This window comes from Anser brachyrhynchus (assembly GCF_964034855.1).
Source record: "Anser brachyrhynchus genome assembly, chromosome: 1".
NCBI lineage: Eukaryota > Metazoa > Chordata > Aves > Anseriformes > Anatidae > Anser > Anser brachyrhynchus.
In genome coordinates, this window is record NC_137694.1 from 209,532,988 (window position 1) to 209,550,845 (window position 17,858).

General features: G+C 48.5%; 2 protein-coding genes across 5 annotated transcripts in view; one reads left to right on the forward strand and one right to left on the reverse strand.

Annotated features, from left to right (window-relative positions):
• The window catches only part of GDPD4 (glycerophosphodiester phosphodiesterase domain containing 4), a 33,715-nt gene extending 26,343 nt beyond the window's left edge, over positions 1–7,372 (forward strand). The window contains 7 exon segments of the mRNA XM_080576366.1: positions 634–784; positions 1,304–1,536; positions 1,538–1,615; positions 3,344–3,491; positions 4,605–4,687; positions 5,779–5,861; positions 6,317–7,372. Of these exon segments, the coding sequence (XP_080432492.1) occupies positions 634–784; positions 1,304–1,536; positions 1,538–1,615; positions 3,344–3,491; positions 4,605–4,687; positions 5,779–5,861; positions 6,317–6,348 (808 nt within the window). The 3' untranslated portion in view covers positions 6,349–7,372.
• A 495-nt stretch (positions 7,373–7,867) lies between these two features.
• Positions 7,868–17,858, reverse strand: part of MYO7A (myosin VIIA) — a 95,210-nt gene continuing 85,219 nt past the window's right edge. For all 4 annotated transcript variants that reach the window (XM_080576362.1, XM_080576365.1, XM_080576363.1 and 1 more), the window contains 11 exons: positions 17,523–17,676; positions 17,196–17,351; positions 16,884–16,989; positions 15,484–15,597; positions 14,598–14,685; positions 14,305–14,411; positions 13,210–13,395; positions 12,144–12,260; positions 11,351–11,434; positions 10,959–11,078; positions 7,868–9,951 (listed from right to left, as the gene is read on the reverse strand). In XM_080576362.1, the coding sequence (XP_080432488.1) occupies positions 9,862–9,951; positions 10,959–11,078; positions 11,351–11,434; positions 12,144–12,260; positions 13,210–13,395; positions 14,305–14,411; positions 14,598–14,685; positions 15,484–15,597; positions 16,884–16,989; positions 17,196–17,351; positions 17,523–17,676 (1,322 nt within the window). In that variant the 3' untranslated portion in view covers positions 7,868–9,861. The remainder of the gene's footprint in view (positions 9,952–10,958; positions 11,079–11,350; positions 11,435–12,143; positions 12,261–13,209; positions 13,396–14,304; positions 14,412–14,597; positions 14,686–15,483; positions 15,598–16,883; positions 16,990–17,195; positions 17,352–17,522; positions 17,677–17,858) is intronic.

The following is a 17,858-nucleotide window of genomic DNA, read 5'->3' on the forward strand; positions in this document are numbered from 1 at the left end:
ACAAGTTCCTACTGTAGTCTGACTTCCAGGCCTCACTGAAGGTCTTATCAGGCCTAGAAACCACCAGAAAATTGTATTTAGACCTGTGCCATCATTGATATAATTATTAGACCTTTAATTACCTTTGTGTATGGGACTCCTTGCCATGACCTTCTAACCTACTGGGCAGGATGAGCAGTTTCCAGGCACTAAGTAACTAAAATACTAATACTTAGGTGTTCTATTAATAAAGACCTTTCTATAAAAGAGAATTTTGCCTTTCTATCCATTTAAACTTCAGTCCTCTGAAACCTGTAGAAGCACTTTGGTGTCAGCAAAAAGAGCCTTTGGCCACAAGTTACTACCCATTTTCTTTTAGGGGCTGGCAGGCATAAATGCCACCATCTCCACTTTGCCCCTGAGAAAAATGAGTCACAGTGAGGTACAGCTTCACCAAGGTCACCCAGAAATATTTAAGCTTGAAACAGTTTGGTATTTTGAGTGTCAGCCTTCTTTCCTACCCTACCCTCTGCTCTAAGGGAGGCTGTACTGCTGCATTCATGGTGGCCCACACGTTGTTCTCACCTGGTTTGACTCTGCTTGTGCCATGAATGATCTCCACTCCAGGTGACCTGAATTCTTGCTCTCCAACAGCTACGACGGAGTTCCTTTCCTCATGCATGACAGCAGCCTGAGGAGGACAACCAACATCAGGGAGGTCTATCCCAACGACACTGCTCAAAATGCAGCCTTGTTCTCCTGGGATACCCTGAAGGAGTTGAATGCTGGAGCATGGTTCCTTAAGGCAAGCACCATAAATGACTGTGATGTTGTAGAAGAGACACTGGCTGGCTACAGCTTATTAGTATGAAAGTTAGGAGAGAAACTTTTGGTTGAGCCCACACTTAGTTGGTAGAAGTCATTCAGTTGGGGGTCTCCTTGCTTTGTCCTTTTGGCCTTTAGGCCTAGGAGACCTATTTTGTTTGGCTGGTGGGTGTTCTTGTAGCTCCTTATCATGGCAGCAGCAGAACAGATGGTCTGGAGAAAGAAGAAAACAGGTACTTGTGCAAGGTGCTGTGTGTAATACGGTTTACGTGATGGGACAGAGAAGAACAGCAGAGCTAGCTACACAATTTATGTCCCAGAAGCAGTGTCATCTGGGTTAATTATCCATGTTTCTCAGGTAGAAGAGCTAAGCAGAATAGAATATCCTCACCTACTGAGGGTTGATGCCAAACTTTTTCGCTTACAGAGGTATGAAATGTTTGCATGCAGCTTGCTCCTAGATATGACTGGCTTCCTTTTTACATCTGTTTGTTTCTAGGACAAACCCTTTTCATGCATGGGCTCACTGTCAAGGGCAGATCAAAACCAGGCAATGAATCAGTCAATTTACAAGCTAAGTAATTTCTTGCGCCTTGCAGACAGTCAGAATAAACTTGTTATATTTGATCTCTACCGCCCTCCAGAGAAACATCCTTACAGGTACTCGTGGATCAACAGAACCCTGGAAGTCATCCTCAATGAGTCCGGGATTAGACCCAATCTGGTAGGCTGGCCCAGTTGAAGACCTATTGATGGACAATATTGTCAAACTCAATCTGGCCTACACTGAAATGTCCAGTGAAGATATCCGGTAGGTTGCAGTTTCAGCCCGAAGTGCTGTTGTCTAGAGGATATTTGCTTCATGTGTGTGGCAATGCCTCCCTCCGGTGACCAGCTCTAGGATCTACAGCATTTTTGGCAAGAGCTCTTTTAGGTTGTGGCCAACCCTGTTACATTTTGGAGTTGAAGGACTTTATTTCATTCCTACTGTATACCCCGTGTAGGGCCAAGAGGTAGCATACGTAGCAAGGAGGGTAGCACCCCTCCTTGTCCAAGTCCATATCTACTTCACTGGGATCTAAGGATTTTCTGACTAGAAGGATGCAGGTGTCTCCAGGTTTCTACACATGCCATCCTCAGTATTGCTAATAATGAACCATAGAGAATGAACAAACAACTATTTAACCTCCTATGGCCTCCACAAACATCGGTGTGAGTGCATAATGCTGTGGTGAGAGAACACAACACTCTTGTAGATGGTATTTTGGAGACTTCATTATTGTCTCTGTTGCTACCAGTACTCTGTTGCTTGGGACACACTAACAGTGTAATCTCTCCAATGGAAAGCTCCACATTTATTGAAGGATTCTCCAAAATGGTTGTCTTACATAAACAGATATTTTTAAAAACACATATGAAATGTCTTACCTATCCAGCTCTCCTTTTGTAAACAGGATTTTTTGTTCTTTCCCATGCTCAAAAGCATTGAAAAATAATTAAAAACAAGTATAAGAAAACGTTTAGCCCTTTGGATAATAATAATGTCCATGTTTTCTTAATGATAATTTTCCCAACATTTAAAATGCTAGGTAGATCCATCTGGGTAAATCTGGGTAAATCCTGGGCAGACTATAGATAAATTTACAAATACTCATACTGATGATACATTCCCTTAGAGTTATACAGAGAAATGGTATCACTTCATATTAAATTTCAGTAACTTATAAGGACATCACAGATGGCCAGCTGTTGCTGCAAACATAAGAAATGTGAATAATGACCTTGAAGATTATTTTAAACACACTATTGGGAGATGACAAATGCATTTTTAGGTGGAATACTGAATATGAGCTGGCAGCCCCCAGCTGGATTGTCCCCCTGGGCCCCGCTCTCGGGAGGCCCCCCCTGCAGCGCTGCGTTCAGCTCTGGGCCCAGCACAAGGACACGGAGCTGCTGGAGCGGGCCCGGAGGAGGCCGCGAGGATGCTCAGGGGCTGGAGCAGCTCTGCTGTGGGGCCAGGCTGAGAGAGCTGGGGGTGCTGGGCCTGGGGAAGAGAAGGCCCCGGGGAGAGCTGCCAGCGGCCTGCCAGGGCCTGCAGGGGGGGCAGGGAAGCTGGGGAGGGACTCTTTGTCAGGGCTGGGGGGACAGGACGAGGGGCACCGGCTGGAGCCTGGCAGGGGGGAGGCTTCGGGGAGGCGTTGGGAAGAAATTCTTCCCTCTGAGGGCGCTGAGGCCCTGGCCCAGGCTGCCCAGAGGAGCTGGGGGTGCCCCAGCCCTGGCGGTGCCCAAGGCCGGTTGGAAGGGGCTCTGGACAACCTGACCTAGCAGGAGGTGTCCCTGCCCATGTAGGGGTTGGAATTAGATATTATCAACCGATTATTGGCTGGTTGGGCTTCCTTTCTGTTCCTGACCTACGTCCTATAACAAGTTAGGACAGAATTGCCATACAGAATTGCCAGCTCTCCTTGATTCAGCCCAAAGGAAGTACTAACCTCCTTGCTTTCCTTAATGAAGGCAATTGCCTCTTGGTCTTTTAAAGGAAATACGCTGAGGCAAACATCACCACCAACCTCTATGTGATCAACGAGCCGTGGCTCTTCTCCCTGGCGTGGTGCTCGGGGGCACACTCTGTGACCACTAATGCTGTCCACACGCTGAAGAATCTCAGCCAGCCCCTCTTCCTCATGGTAAGCAGTGATCCTCCCTTGTTCCCGGGGTACAAAATGGGGGGCAGATATTCATGGCTACCTTTAGAGACCATGGGCTGATTTGTGCATGAATAAAGTCCCTCTGCATGCAGACGGACTTAACATGAACCTGGTTTACCTCATTCCTCTGAGCCATACCAGGTATCATCACCCTCATTTCCTGGTTCTTTTTGGTCCATGGAGAAGAACCCTGGTTGGCTGGACTTGGAGACTCAGGCCTGACATGAGGGAAAATAAGTCATACTGAAACTTCTCTAGGGTTAAAGGAAGGGGCCTTTGAGGGTACATGTGGATATCGCATGAGGATTTCAATCTCTAAGCTTCTAAAGAACCTTATTGCTGTCAAAAGTTCCTAAATCCCAGGAACGCCTACATTCCTTCTCAACTTGGTCTGTTGTCACAAGCCCAAAGGGAAAAAAAAAAAAAAAAACTGCTGTGAGGAACTTTTCACATTGCTTGTCTGCCCTCTACTGTGCCTTTGACAACCTATAGGGCTACGGAGCACCTGGGTCACTGGTCTCACCAGAGTCCCTGCATTCAGGTTACCACTCTGAATGACTGGTTTCACACTCTTGAAGTAGATTTTACAGTGCTTCCATCTCCCACCCAGAAAACCGCATCATTTCAGTCCATTCTGAGGGCGGGAGTGGTCTGATGTGAGGACAAATCTTCAGATGCTCTTGGACTTGAAGCAGGAGCCAACCCAGCCCCTCTCTGGTTTTCACTTAAGTACAGTTTTTCCAGGGGCAGCCAAATGCCATCTGTTGATATTAATGTCATAGGGAAGCAAAGGAAACTACAGGGCCTGCCTGTCCAAACAAGTCCCTGTTGTATTTACTGTGATGTGGTCCAGTCTCCTTGGCCACCCAGCGGACTTGTCCTTATTGAGACCGATGATTTTGCACCAACACCCACTGGCAGGTGACCTCTTTAAAATGCCACCAAATACCTTAAACACTGTAAGGATATTACTTCACATGCACACCAGGGAGCTGAATTGCTAGGATCAAGAAGCAAGGAGGAGCTAGAGCAGCTTTCTTGCGTATTTCGGGGTCCTTGGTGTTGGACACGTCCTCTGTTGTTCCCTTCCAGACGCCGCAGCAGTACAACATCATGTGGATCCTGACGGACCTGGCCTCTGTGCTCCTCATCTCACTCATCTTCGCTCTGCACTGGTAACTACTGAGCTGCTAGTGGCCGTGCTAGCCTCATCTGTTGTCCCCCTTGGAGGAATGAAGGGATGCTTTCAGTGACCTGAAGGGTTAAAACTGCTCTAGAGGACATCTTCCTCTTCAAGAATTAGAAAAAAAAAAAAAAAGGCCTTAAAGTCTCCAAAAACCTCTGCACTGCTCCTGCTTGCTATATATTTCCCTTTCCTTTTGGGAACTCAGACATCACCTACCCGAAGGATTCAGTGCAGACTTGGTGTGTTTAGAGTAGCAGCAGAATCCAGTTATCATAGCTGGAAAACAAACTGATTTTTCTATTTTTTACTATTTAGATTATTTGGACATTGGATGTAACTTAGGAGGAGAGCTCTCATTGTTAACATTTGTGCACCTCATGTCTCTGTCTGCATATATCAGAGTCACTGAGGAATCCATCCTCCCAGACGAACTATCTGAAATATGAAATATACCCAGAAATATCTGAGTGTCACAGACACTATTTTCTTTCTTTCTATGCTGTCCAAGACATTATCTATGTTTAATAACGGAGAAACTGGGGTCAGGCTGCTGGATGCTCAGCTCTGCCGTGGTTGGATCAGAAGCCAGGCTGTGCTCCTACAGCAGGAGGTGCTGGGCTCAGCTCTTCACCTGCCTGTGGGTGGGTGGAGGGACCAGACCAGCCAGCTCGGGGCTGTTTTCTGCAGGGGTGCTGGGAGCACAGCTCTGCTGCGGGTCACAGCAGGGGGAAAGATCAGGAAGATCCTGGGTGAGCAGCCTGGCTTGCTTATAAGCATGGCGTGGTTATGTGGAGTGCTTTGGTGTGGAAAAGGAGAGACAGCTATACTTTTGCTTTGGAAGGCTGGAGAGGGATTAGTCAAAAAGGCGCCTTCAAAATGCTGTTTTACACGTGAAACGTGGACACTTAGACATCACAGCTGTGCATCAGGATCCCTTCTCACTAAAAACTTGAGCAAACCCTCAGGTGCCAGGCCAGGTCCTGCCCCGACAAAGTAGAAAAAGGGTGATCGGGGCTCCAGGGAGCTGCGGGGGGAACCACAGCAAGCAGTGGCCTGATCCAAGCACTTTGCCCCTGGCAGGTGGCGAGAGCGGAGTTTCTCCTGCTGTGCCCACGATGGTGGCTCGATGCTGGAGAGCGGCACCTACAACAAGTTCAGGACAGGTGAGCGGGGTGAGGGGGGGCAGGAGATGGATCCTGCTCGGGGTCACCTCTGTCACGCCCATGTCGTGGTGAAGGATGGATGGGTTATCTCAGCATGGGTGCAGTGCTGTGGTTCCTCCCCAGTGATGAACATCACTTTTCATCAAAGCCATGAGCAACCTTGAGCTCTGCTTCAAGCAGAGGTTGGACCAGAGAGCTCCAGAGGTCCCCTCTGACCTGCTTTACTCTGGGATGCTGTGAAAAAAGAACAGAAGGGCACTGAGCACTCTCAGATCTCCACGGCAAGGTGGGGTCTGTTGGGGATACCCCCATGCGCCAGATTTCTGGACTAAAGGAGCAGACAAAATGACCCAACCTGGGCTGCAGGATTTTTTTTTGGCCAAGCTGTTTGCTTGTGACTGCTGGCAAAATAGCTGGAGGTGTGTCAATAGCTCACTGCTTGTCTTCTGTTGCAGAGCTCAGCAACATGCCTGCTGTCGTGGCCTGACGCGGGCAAGGAGGAGGTGCAGACCTGCCATCTCGCGGAGGATCGGAGAGCAAAGCCTGCCCTGCTGCCCCTTGCTGAGGTGCAAACAGCAGCCTGCCTGGCGAGGGGCAGCCATTTGCCACCACGACCCCGATGGAGATGAGCACTGACCTTGTTCTCCTGTTGCTTTCCTCTCAGTCCCATGCCTGGCAGGGATCCCTGGGGTGTAAAGGAGCACAGATGGGGCTGCGTCCATGACGAAGCTGTGCACCACGGTGAAAGGATTAAACCTCCCTGGCAGGATTCGTGTAGGAACCACCATTTCCCTCTGAGACCACTGTACCTCATCCTGTAAGCCCTCCTGCAGTGTGTAAGCCCTCTGTTTGTGCAGCTTTGTTTTTATCTTCGCTGCAAACACCCGAGCACCCTCTGGTCCTCCTTGCCCTTGGTTGTCCACATCTCTCCAGTCTCCTGTCCACACACTCCCTTCCTCCTCTCAGGTCTGCTCCAGCCCCAGGAGCTCCCCAGCCCCACCACGACGGTCAAGTGCTGCTGGATGGTTCACCAGGGTCTGTGCCTCTCCATAACACAGGCAGGGACAGCTTAGGTTTTCCTTTCCCCTCCTCTAGTCCTGCCGTAAACCCCAATGGGACAGACTTCACCCTGGCTGTGGGTGAGGGAGTATTTTCCACAGATGCTAAAGGATTTCTTGGTGCCTTGGCCATGTGACTACCGGGACAGTAACCAGGAGCACAACACTTCTTCATCGAGCTGGGTGTGAACTGGTTCCACGAGGGGTCCTGTTTGCTTTTCCCTTGGGAAGGTCTTTGTTACCTGCTCTGCATCCTGGGATTTATTCCGATTTTCATTTCTCCCGGTGGCTGCTGGCACATACAGGGAAGGAATTCCATGCCTTGTTCTGCAAGGGAGATGTGAACATCTCCAGGTTTAAGCCATACATTTCTACTTGAACAGATAATAAAAACTTTTTTTTTTTTCTTTTGTAAATTTTAGGTGATGTTTTAAATACAGTTTGGCTCTCCAATCCTGTTTTGTTCTTATTCTAGGGGATTGGGAAAGGGGAAGAACGTGGCATTCAGATCATCATCATTCAGAGGTGTGTTTTTGCTGATTAAACATATCATCACAAATAAAAGGTGAAAGGGAAGTACAGGGTTTCAAAGTTAACTGTGCTGAAAAGCACTCAAATTTTCTAAGCTTGCAATTTTGAGGTATTTTGGAGGCTAGATGTGCGAAAAAGCAGTAGCTTCCCTTGGAAAAGGGCAAAAGGATTGGTGTAGAGCAGCTCCAGATCTATGAAGCGTGCAGAAAGGATCCTAATGATGGTGTTAGCTCCCTACCCCCCTTCTTAATTTTCTTAATTTTTGTGTCCACTGACGGTTCGCTCCCCCTTGCCGGATATTCTCACCAGGAGCCCCGTTCCACCAGAAGTCCTCTCCCTGCTGAGGACCTGGGGGCCCTGATCCCACCCGTGGAGCCACCACCACGACCGCACAGTGCAGGACAGCCTCCCGCAAGCCACTTTATGCCTTTTAATGAGAATATTTCACTTGGACATACGTTTTTTTTCGTGTTACATTGCTCGGTGTGAATACAAAGAGGCCAGCAGATGCTAATACATATGACACACAGGCACACGCACACAAGAGTCCCAGCACCCCCTAAATGGTGGGGTGCACGGGAGGCCAACAGAGCTGTGAACGAAGGGACGAGGGTGGCGGTGGGGGAAAGCTGGCCCAGACCAGCACTGGAGAACATTGCTAGGCTGCATCGTCTACTGAGCGTGTTGTGGGCGGCAGGGGTGGCTGGAGGCTCGTCGTGGTGGTAAGGGGGATCTCCTAGCAGCCCTGGCTGGCTGGTGGACGTCTCCAAGCAGCATTTTGTTTGCTTTGGTGGAGAGACCGAGGTCCAAAGCCACTGCTGTATCCCCGTCAGATGCCGTGCTCCTGGTGGCCTGGCAGGTAGTGCTCCTGGTGCCACAGCGCTGGGAGACTGAGCCCAGTAAGCCCAGCAAGGGTTACTTGAGCTTAACTGGTTAGTGACACCAACATCAGCTCTCAGCAGACACTTCTCACCCCTCCTGATGCCACCTGCCCAGGAACGTGCTCCTCTGAAGCCTGGATTTTGGAAAGGCACCCCATGCTCCTTCCCCTACCTCCCCCCAGACGCGACATGCCTTTAGCCTCCTCTCTGCCGGCAGGTCCCAGCTCTGGTCCAAAGGAGCTGCTCCACACTGCGTGGTGCTGGGTGGACAATGGGACAACCAGCCAGCAGATCGGCAGGGCCAACCAAAGATGGAGAAAAACCCTCTGAAATCATGGGCCTGTGCTCTCTGAGAGTGCTTCAGGCTCCAACCGGGACTGGCAGAGAGCCCTTTTATACAGCAACACACACAAAAGCACAACAAAATCATTAAGTTTTTTCCAGCTGTGATGGCCAAGTCCGTGTTTAGATCAGAGCCCTTTCTGCACATGGGCTTGGCCACAATCTTCCAAGAGCAGGAACTTCGAAATCCCTACGTCCACGTTGAAGCTTGCAGTAAAGATCCTCCCAGGGTTAATTTGTCTGGACACAAGGGGGGCAAAAGGAGATGACATCTTCTGAGCTTCACTTCCAGCTGAGCCCTTAGGTTGGGGAAGATGTGCCCCAGTCACTGGCTGTCACGGTGCCAGGGGGATCCTAGGGCGAGGAATTGTCCTGCAGGTCGCCCTCAGCCCTGAGTCATCGTCCAGATACCAGCGCAAATTGCGGGATATTTTTTTTTCTTTTTAATATTTTAAAAAATAAATAGAAGAAGAAACAGAACTTTAAAATTTGTTCTTTAAATATTTCCAGCATTGCACAGACAGCACTTCAGTACTCTAGCCTGTTCGATCAGTGGTTTGTTTGTTCTGATTCCTGGTTAAAATGTGCTCCTCCCAGCCTGCTTTTTCTTCCTGTCCTTAAGAACACGGTGTATTCTTCTGTGATGTCAAAAAACAAGCCCCGCAGTGTTCATCAGACACCTTTCCAGCATGGACTGGGGCTCTGCTACTCCTCTTCAAACCTGAAATGCCCATAAGCTCACCAAAAGCCGTTAGCATCTCGATAGCTCTCTCTTTACTTAAAATAAAAACACAAACCAAACCAAGCCACACGCACACGCACACACACACAAATCCTCTTCCCAGAGCCTTTTTGATGGCAGCTGTTGGGTTCAGGCAAACGTCCTGCCGGAGTTTCTTTGCTCAGTCACTGCCTGAGAGCGGTGGTGTCCCCTGGAAATCTTTGAGGTTTAAGGTGGAGTCGGGGTGCAGGGTGGGGAAGGAGGACGGGGGGTCAGAGATAGTCATCCTCGCTCGAAGGGGAGGTGGGATTGGAGCCTTCGAGGTCAGAGTCCAGCGAACTCCCTGACGGCGTTCGGCTCATCTTCCACATCTGGGAGGCAAAGGTTCTCCCCCAGCTGCATGGGTACCCCACAGCCCTCAGCTGGCGAATTAGCCCCATGGCCACCTGCCAGTGGCTTCTTGCAGTTCACTTGCTACCCTTTGCACTCCTCTGTTTGCTCATGGCTGTTAGCATCTGGCTGATGTACGAGGTCAAAAGATCATCCATCTTGTAGCCCTGGTGAGGAGAGAGAAGATGTTACCTGCCTTTATAGCACAGCTTGGTCTCTGGCTCATGCCTCTTGAACACACTTGCTACAAGTCGTTAACTTATATGTATGTTTCCAGGTATATTTTTCCTTTCTTTTTTTTTTATTTTCTTTTTCCTTCTTCCTTTTTCCACAGTTCTCCTTGAGTGATATGGCCCTGACACAAGGATCAAACATAATTTACAGCGCAAGTCTCTCCCAGGAGGCTGCTGAGGCTAAGGATGTGTGGAGCTTTGGAAGGGGAGTGGATTTTTCAAATGGCCAAAAATAATGTGAACGCCCCAAATTAATAACAGGACAGGACTTTTTATCCTACATGCTTTGAGTTTAAGATAGACTAAGCAGAAGTGTTTTGTTTTCTTTTTTTTTTTCCTTGTGGCTGTTAGTAGGTACAAGCTGGGCAAAGGATCTTGGTAAAAGGACACCCCCTGAGCCCACATCTGCTTTGATACGTTTTTCACTCCAGTGACATGGAGCAGTGTCCCATGTTCCTGGGTTGGCAATGCCCCAAGAACCTCAGGCTTGCCTGTAACTTGGAAGATGGACCTAATGAGAGCCCCAGTTGCTTGGGCAGAGCCATGGTGTGAGTGCTGCTTGTTTGCTTACTACAGGCTTGTCCAGTGCTACTGCCCTGGGGGCAGTGGCAGGGAAGTCTTGGATGAACTCTGTGCTGCCATAAAGCTCTCCATGGATGCATAGGAGGTGAGGCATTACACTTTTAACATCTCCCCATACTTAATATCTAAATCATCCCTAGGAAAAGCTGTTCTGGAGATAGCAACCAGACAGTGCTGAAATCAAGGGGAAAAAATATAAAAAGAAAAAAAGAAAAACACACATTGATGGGTCTTCTATGAGACCACTTACAGTCCATAGAATCCCTGAGACATGGCTTATGGGAAGCAGTTTATTTTGGCCTGCCAAAGTCAGGATTTTTTTTTTCTAACTGTGCCCATCAATCTTTAACACTCCTTACCAGGGATGTCTCGCAGAGCAGCTTGCTTCCCCTCACCAGGTTGCCGATAGTTATATGGAAGTAGGTGTTGCCACTGCTCCAGTTGGAGATCTTGGTGAAGGGGTGAGTGATGAGAATATCCTGGTGGGAACACAAGACTCACACTCAACACGAGAGCCTCAACCTTTAACTTTCCTTCAAGCAGACCAAGGATGTCTGCTGAAATGAGAATATACCATGGCCTCACAGGAACAGCAGTGAAGTGCAAGACTGCGGATCCTCCATTCTCGTGGAGGACTGCTCTACTGGAAGGTCCATGTGGCTGGTGGAATAGCACAGCCTTTGGGATTAACCCTGTAAGGGGTTGGGGAGTTGGCTCAGGAGCACCTGGTGAAGACCTCAGTCTTGCTTACCTTGGTTTTGGGATCAATGAGGCTCACTCCATGCTTATTGATGGCAATTAGAAGGATTTCTGGATAATTTGGCTCTGTAGTTTGCTGTTGGAAATGAGATGAACTGGTTAGGGGAAGTGTCGTGCTAAATCAGGCCCTTTCCTATTTCCTCACCCAGTATCTTCTGCCTGCATTTGCATTTACATTTGGCAGCTAAATCACTCTGGGTGGAAAAATCACTGGATATTATTCAGATCCACTATGCCATCTAATGAACATGACAGAAATTAAGGTGCCTAAGTTCAAAGATATCATGAACGGTTTCAGCATCATGTTTCCACACCATGCCTAATGTATGGTCCCTGAGTATGGGGGGTTGCAATAAGGTGCCCAGAGTTCTTGGACTTCATCACTACTGGCCTCCCCTGCCTGTGATGGGAACCTGGTGCCATGATGGGTGATCTGGATTGGGTTCACAGTGTGTGCACGTGTGTGAAAATTACACGTTCCCTTTTGCCTTCACAAAACTGAGAATGGCTCTTGCCTCCTCGGCAGTACAGCTGCGAGGATAGACCTGAAGAGGACTGAGATACGTTGATGCTCTACAATGCCCCAGTATTGTAAAGAGACAGGGCAGCCATAAATGAGTATCTCAGCCCCTTACTGATGGAGAGACTTACATCCTTTCCCTGTCTTATCAGGGTTGTTCCAGTCCAGGCACTGGGACAACCCTGCATACCTGGAACCCCTCCATGATACGGGACTTCTGATACTGTCTCAAAGCTGCCAGGGAACCCCCAGGCAGGGCAGGTACCTTCACTTCAAAGAACGCTGATCCAAATGTAGGCCACTTGAAGATAATCTTTAGGAAGGCAAGCTTGGCTTCTTCTCTTGTTTTGCCTGCGTGCTTATTGTAGTATGCCACGATGGACTGCAACAGAGAGGACAGCAGAGCTGGAGGGTTTGCATTGCCTTGGACCAAAGATTTTTGCAGGGAAAGAAGCATCATGCTACAAAGACGGACTATCCTACCAGAAACCATAATTGCTTCACGGTAACTGGGCTTTCGCTGAGATTCATTAACAAACCACAGCATATGGTGAACCTGTGATCAGTTCTTCCTGCCTATTAGCTGTTCTCAGATGGCAAGTTTCTTGGGATGAGTAAATATTAATTGGGCCAAGAAAGTAGCTGGAGAAGTTTTCCAGGTGGAGACATCAATTCTAGTCTCTGCTCCAATGAACACTTCACAGAAGTGTTGGTGGGTCACTGAGCAGAGCCTGGAACTAAAGTAGGTCCTTTCTTAGAAGCTGTACTGATGACTCCATTATAGGGATTATAAATTTTGATCTTTCAATTTTGGGAGCAGAAGGGACTGAGGGGACTTCGACACAGAGAAGCCAATAATTTGCTGGTTAGACACATGGCCAAGTTCAAGTCCCAGCAAACAGAAAGGACTTACAAGATTGTTTCTTGGCAGTGAGACATCTACATTACTTTATGGCCTAGACTTGTCCATACCTGTGCCACAGCTCTCCTTGTGTAAAGCAGGGAGAATTGCCTTTCTGCTCAGCAGTCTGCCTTCAACAACAAAGCTTTACATGAGACCATCCCCTAGATGTGTCCATACAGCACTGCATCCACCACTACAGTCACAGCAACGTGCAGCACAAAGCCCACAACGTGTGTGTGTGTCTGAACACATGTACAATTCCTTCTCTTGGTGCTGTTGGAGAGATTGTGGCCCTTTTAAGGCTCAAGAGGGACCATGGGTCACTCCTTCTGGCAACCTGACTTCAGTGTTGAACATCAGACAAGTCACACGAGATGCTGGGTTTCCCCCCACCGAGCCTGACCTATGACTAAAGCTGCTGTTTTACCCGCTTCCAGTCATCTGGAGAGAGCTGCCGGACGAGGTCCTGAGGCACCAGCTCCTTCAGAAGCTTGGGGATGCTGGGGAAATAGGATTTGTCATCCTCAAACTTCACCCGGTAGATGAGAGCTGCCAACTGCAGGACCTCTTCCCGTGTACACTTGTGGTAGCCGCGCAGGTACTTTGGTAACTCCTGTATGTGGAAGAAAGCCATTCAGAAATAGAGGGGGTGACCTCAGACCTTCACCCTCTGGTGCTAAATCACATTTTTGGAGGTCTCCAGCTCCTGGATATGAGGCTCTGCCTTAGGAACACTCATAGTTGTTGTACCAAGTGTGGTGGACAGGCAGCTGCTCAGCTGAGACCACACTTGATGTCTAAAGATCCTCTCTGGCCTGAAACGTTCTCGTGTTACAGGGTGGTCCCTGTGGTAGGTATCAGATGTGTGAACCTACAGTCTTGTTCTCCCTCCCTCATTGCTGAAAATCCAACCCTTGTAATGGACAATTGGAATTGAATGGGTTTTTTTTCCTCCCTTTATTTTTCCTTTTCATTTTTTTTTCAATCTATTCCCCCATTACGAAAAGATGCTTGAAAATGTGTCAGGTAACTATCAAAGCATCAGAGGCTATGATCATATTAGGATAATTGCTTTATCCAGGCAAGAACACAGGGAACATCTGTGTATTTGCATAAGTGTATGAGAAAGCTTTGGGACATGCACGTGTCTCTTTCTTCCCAGACGAAGAGCTGCGGCTTCTTGACTGGCTGCTGGGACCATCACAGCTCACGCCCAAGAATGAAGGAGCTGAAAACCTTCAGAATGCTTGTGAATTTGTACTCCCTGCTAAGGCTGAGTGCTACTGTGTCCCACTTCTTGCTACTTTCCCAAGAACATCTGGCCCAAATCTCAGCTGAGTTGGTTGCCTTACAGTGCATGAAGCCTGGTCCTTGCCATACAACCCAACTGTTCTTCATAGCTCTCTGTTGAAGGCAGGACTTTGTTCTGTTAAAAGTAAAACTTCAGGCATCTGCACATACACAGTCTTTCCACCCTAATTCCTCCCAAAGTCTCTGCTGCTATCTCAGGTTCCCAGAGCACCTGGTAATAGTGGAAGATCGAATCTGCCATCGAATCCTTTCCAGGCGTTGTGTTGGTCCACAGCTTTTTCATGAAGAACACTTGGTAGGTGAGGGAAGGCACTATACCTGTGCGAAGGAAGCAGGGAGCAGATCTGAGAGCAATGCTGAGAGCACCAGCCAGGTCATCTGTCAGGTTTTGCCCCCAGGGCTGGCACGGGCAGCACAACCACAGCAGCGTGGCCCATCTTTAAAAGGGCTGGAGGGCTCAAGGAGGGCTGTGCGTGACCCCAAAGGGAGAAAAGTCACTGTTACCATCTTTCGCTGGTCTTGCTTTCTTTATCCAGTCCGTCAGGTGTCTCACAAAGTCAAAGAAGAAATCGCCCTCGGGCACACTGATGACCTGGGGGCACAGCACATGGTTACAAAGGCTGAGGAAGCAGCGAGAGGCCACAGGCAGGGCTGGCTGTTGCCCCATCTCCTGCAGTTTTTGCTCACTGCTTTGTCTCAATTAGACTTCTCTGCTACAAACTGCTGATGCCAGAAAGCCATTGCCAACAACTCGCTCTAATTCCACCCATTAATTCTTATTGCACCTTCCTGTTTCCCTGGAGCAATTAATTTCCCTTCCTGATGACTATCTCTGTAGATTTCTTCCAGTTGCCCAAGGCAGCTCTAAGCTTGCACATTTTTCTTAATCCTTATAAGCCAGCCAAAACCAGGACACCGTCTCAGCAACATGGGTTTTCTACCTCTTTCTCCTGATGGACCCTATCTCCTTTGCCCCAGATCAATGCAGCATCACAGGAACAGCTACCCAGAGGGGACCAGGCTGGCTCCATCTGGCAGTCCCCATGTGCTCTTTAACATTCAATTAATTCGCAATGCAGTGACCTCTTTGGGCAAAAAATGACAAAAATGACAACAAAGGCAAAAAAAAGAGTGACTCTTGCCTCACTCTGGATCACACAGGGATTCGGTGGGCCACAATTAGTGTGAGATCCTGCACATAGGGTGGCACTGGCTGCATCACTCAGTCAGCAGGACACAGCAGGCTGCCACAGTGCTATCATCGGGCGTTAAAGCCACCTGCTCTCAACACAGGAGACCTTTGCCTGTTTGTGTTTTAAGCCCTTTGGGATGATTGCTGTGAAGCACCGAGTGTTTTGGCATTACCCCAGCCTCTGTGTGGGTCACTCACCTTGTCAGAGATTTTGACGAAGAGGCTGAAGCCTTCAGAAGATTTTAGGAGCAGCCTGTTGGAGATGTTCTGGCAGAAATCCTTGGCTTTTGTGCTGGACTCCACCTCAAATGCCTACAAAGAAAGGAAGATCATCACCACTGCTACCTCAAGATTAATTTCTGCTTCATGCTCTCTTCGAGGTGGTCTAGGCTCAGATATGTGAAAAGATGTAAGTGCCCACCACCAAAAAAAGCGGTGATTTTATGGATTGTGGCTCTGGACATGTGAAAAGGAAATCTGCAGAAGTTCAGCCATGAACTTCTTATTGGGAACTTATTGGGAACTTAAACTTCTGCCAGTCCCATGCATGGCCACGTTTGCCTGAACCACCAGAACCCACGTTCCACATACCATGAGAGAATGGCCTGGAGCTCACTGTCAATGCCCCTCAGTGCAAATGCATGTTGTACCACAGGGACACTACTTGGCCAGCCCACCTGGGTGACTGCCATGGTCAAAGGGACCACAGACACGTGCCGAAGTCCCCTCTGCCTCCTTCTACTGGCTCTCACACAGATGCGTGTGTATAAAGCAGCTTATTACTAGTCACATAGAAAAAATACTCAGAGTGATAAGAAGTCCCAGGAGATCTGTAAAACCCCGTTACAGAAAAACATGGGCACACACACAGCTACTGGAGAAGAATACCCTTTTCCCTTCATGGGTGTGCACTGCTTTTCACATAAACTCCCTTGGAAATACAAGAATTTAGTTGTGCCCAAGGGCATGATGAAAGAGAGGAGCAGGCAAACCTCACTGGGAGACTAATCAGTAGCATGAGAGAGCAGTACCTGCAAGGACATGCCTATCTGCTCCAGCCTCAATTTATCTACATGCCTTATTAATGTCTAAGATGATTAATGAAAGGTTCCTGAGTGCAGATGTTATGATTTCTGCGTCATCTCAGGTCAGAATGGGGAATAATTTTAGTTTCCTTCTTGCCAGCTCCCTGCCCAGTCCCTGGGACTGGTACCCAGCTGGGTATGGTTTGGTGGACTGAATCTGTCAGTTGAGGCTGCAAATAACTGATGGCCAAGGCCTGTGAACCACTGAGGGCGTGGATGGAGATGAACACATCCTGTTTCTCTCTTCCTGGAGTCAAAATTTGCAGTGAAGACTGACTCAGCACCCATGTCTGGAGAAGGTGAATTGCAGGAAATCAGACCCCTGAGCTCCAGTCTTCTATCCTGCCTCACCAAGGTAGATAAGGATGGATCTTTCTGATGCTGCTGTTTCAGACTCTTCTGGGAAGGCTGAATTTTTTCTGAATCAGAAACAACAGTAGCCTTTTCTGGGATTTTAATAAGAAAATTGACATCCATCCTGACAAAAATGAAGTTTCCTTCTATCCCATTTACCTCATCGGTGTCATCAGGAAAGTAAACCTTGTGGAAAATCTGGGTGGTTTTGTGTTGAATGGCTTCCACTTCTACGAGATGGGGAGGGTACTTTCTGGATCCATTCCTGCAAAACAGGGAGAGGCAAGTGCCATAGCATCAGCAACATCCTCCACCCAAAGTCCTTTTAGTTCAGTTTGGCTGAATGCAGAGAAAGGCTGTGAGCTTCCAGTGTCCCTCCAACTACTACCAAAACATCTCCTACTTGTAATTTCTAATGCATATTTGGATGCTGTGGCATGGTCAGGACTAGGAGGTCTTTTGGTGCTGTACCTTAGGGCTTTCTGGAGTCTTTGGATGCAGTCTGCTGCCAACGGGTGATGTTTTCGGGACTGCAGAAACCTCTGGACATGGGGCAGGAGGATGTTACTTGGAGGGAAAAGGCCTGTACACAACCACAGCAGCTCCCAGCCTTTCTCTTCACTGTACCTAAACGAGGAGAGATCCAGGAGGAAAAAAGTTATGGCATGGACACTGCTCTGTGCTTTGGCATGGGTGGGTGGTTCTCAGCTAGAGGGGAGGAGACATGCTTAGGCTCCAGATCTCCTTTGCCCAACAGAGGCTAGTGTCTTTGGGCCAAGCAAAACCAACGACTCTTACTTGATGTGGTTGTCCGTAAGCTGCTTCAGGGTCTGGCAGTAGATTTCATCCTTCAGAGGCTCAGCTTTCAAGGCACCTTCAAATATTTGGTCTGTCAGCTCATTGACTGAGCGGGTCCTTTTGGATGGGTAGTCACCCATGTACTTCAGCACTGGTGGGAGGCAGGAGTCAAGGATCAGCTAAGCGGGAGGTCTGGAGAAGCCCTTCTGTTGATGATGTGATAAAAGACATCCCACATTTGACTACAGAAGTGGCTGCAATTTGGTGGAGGGGGCACAGTGGTAAGGCTTTAAATTTCTTTAGGAGATGTCCAGCGAGCTCTCTCTCTTTTTCATG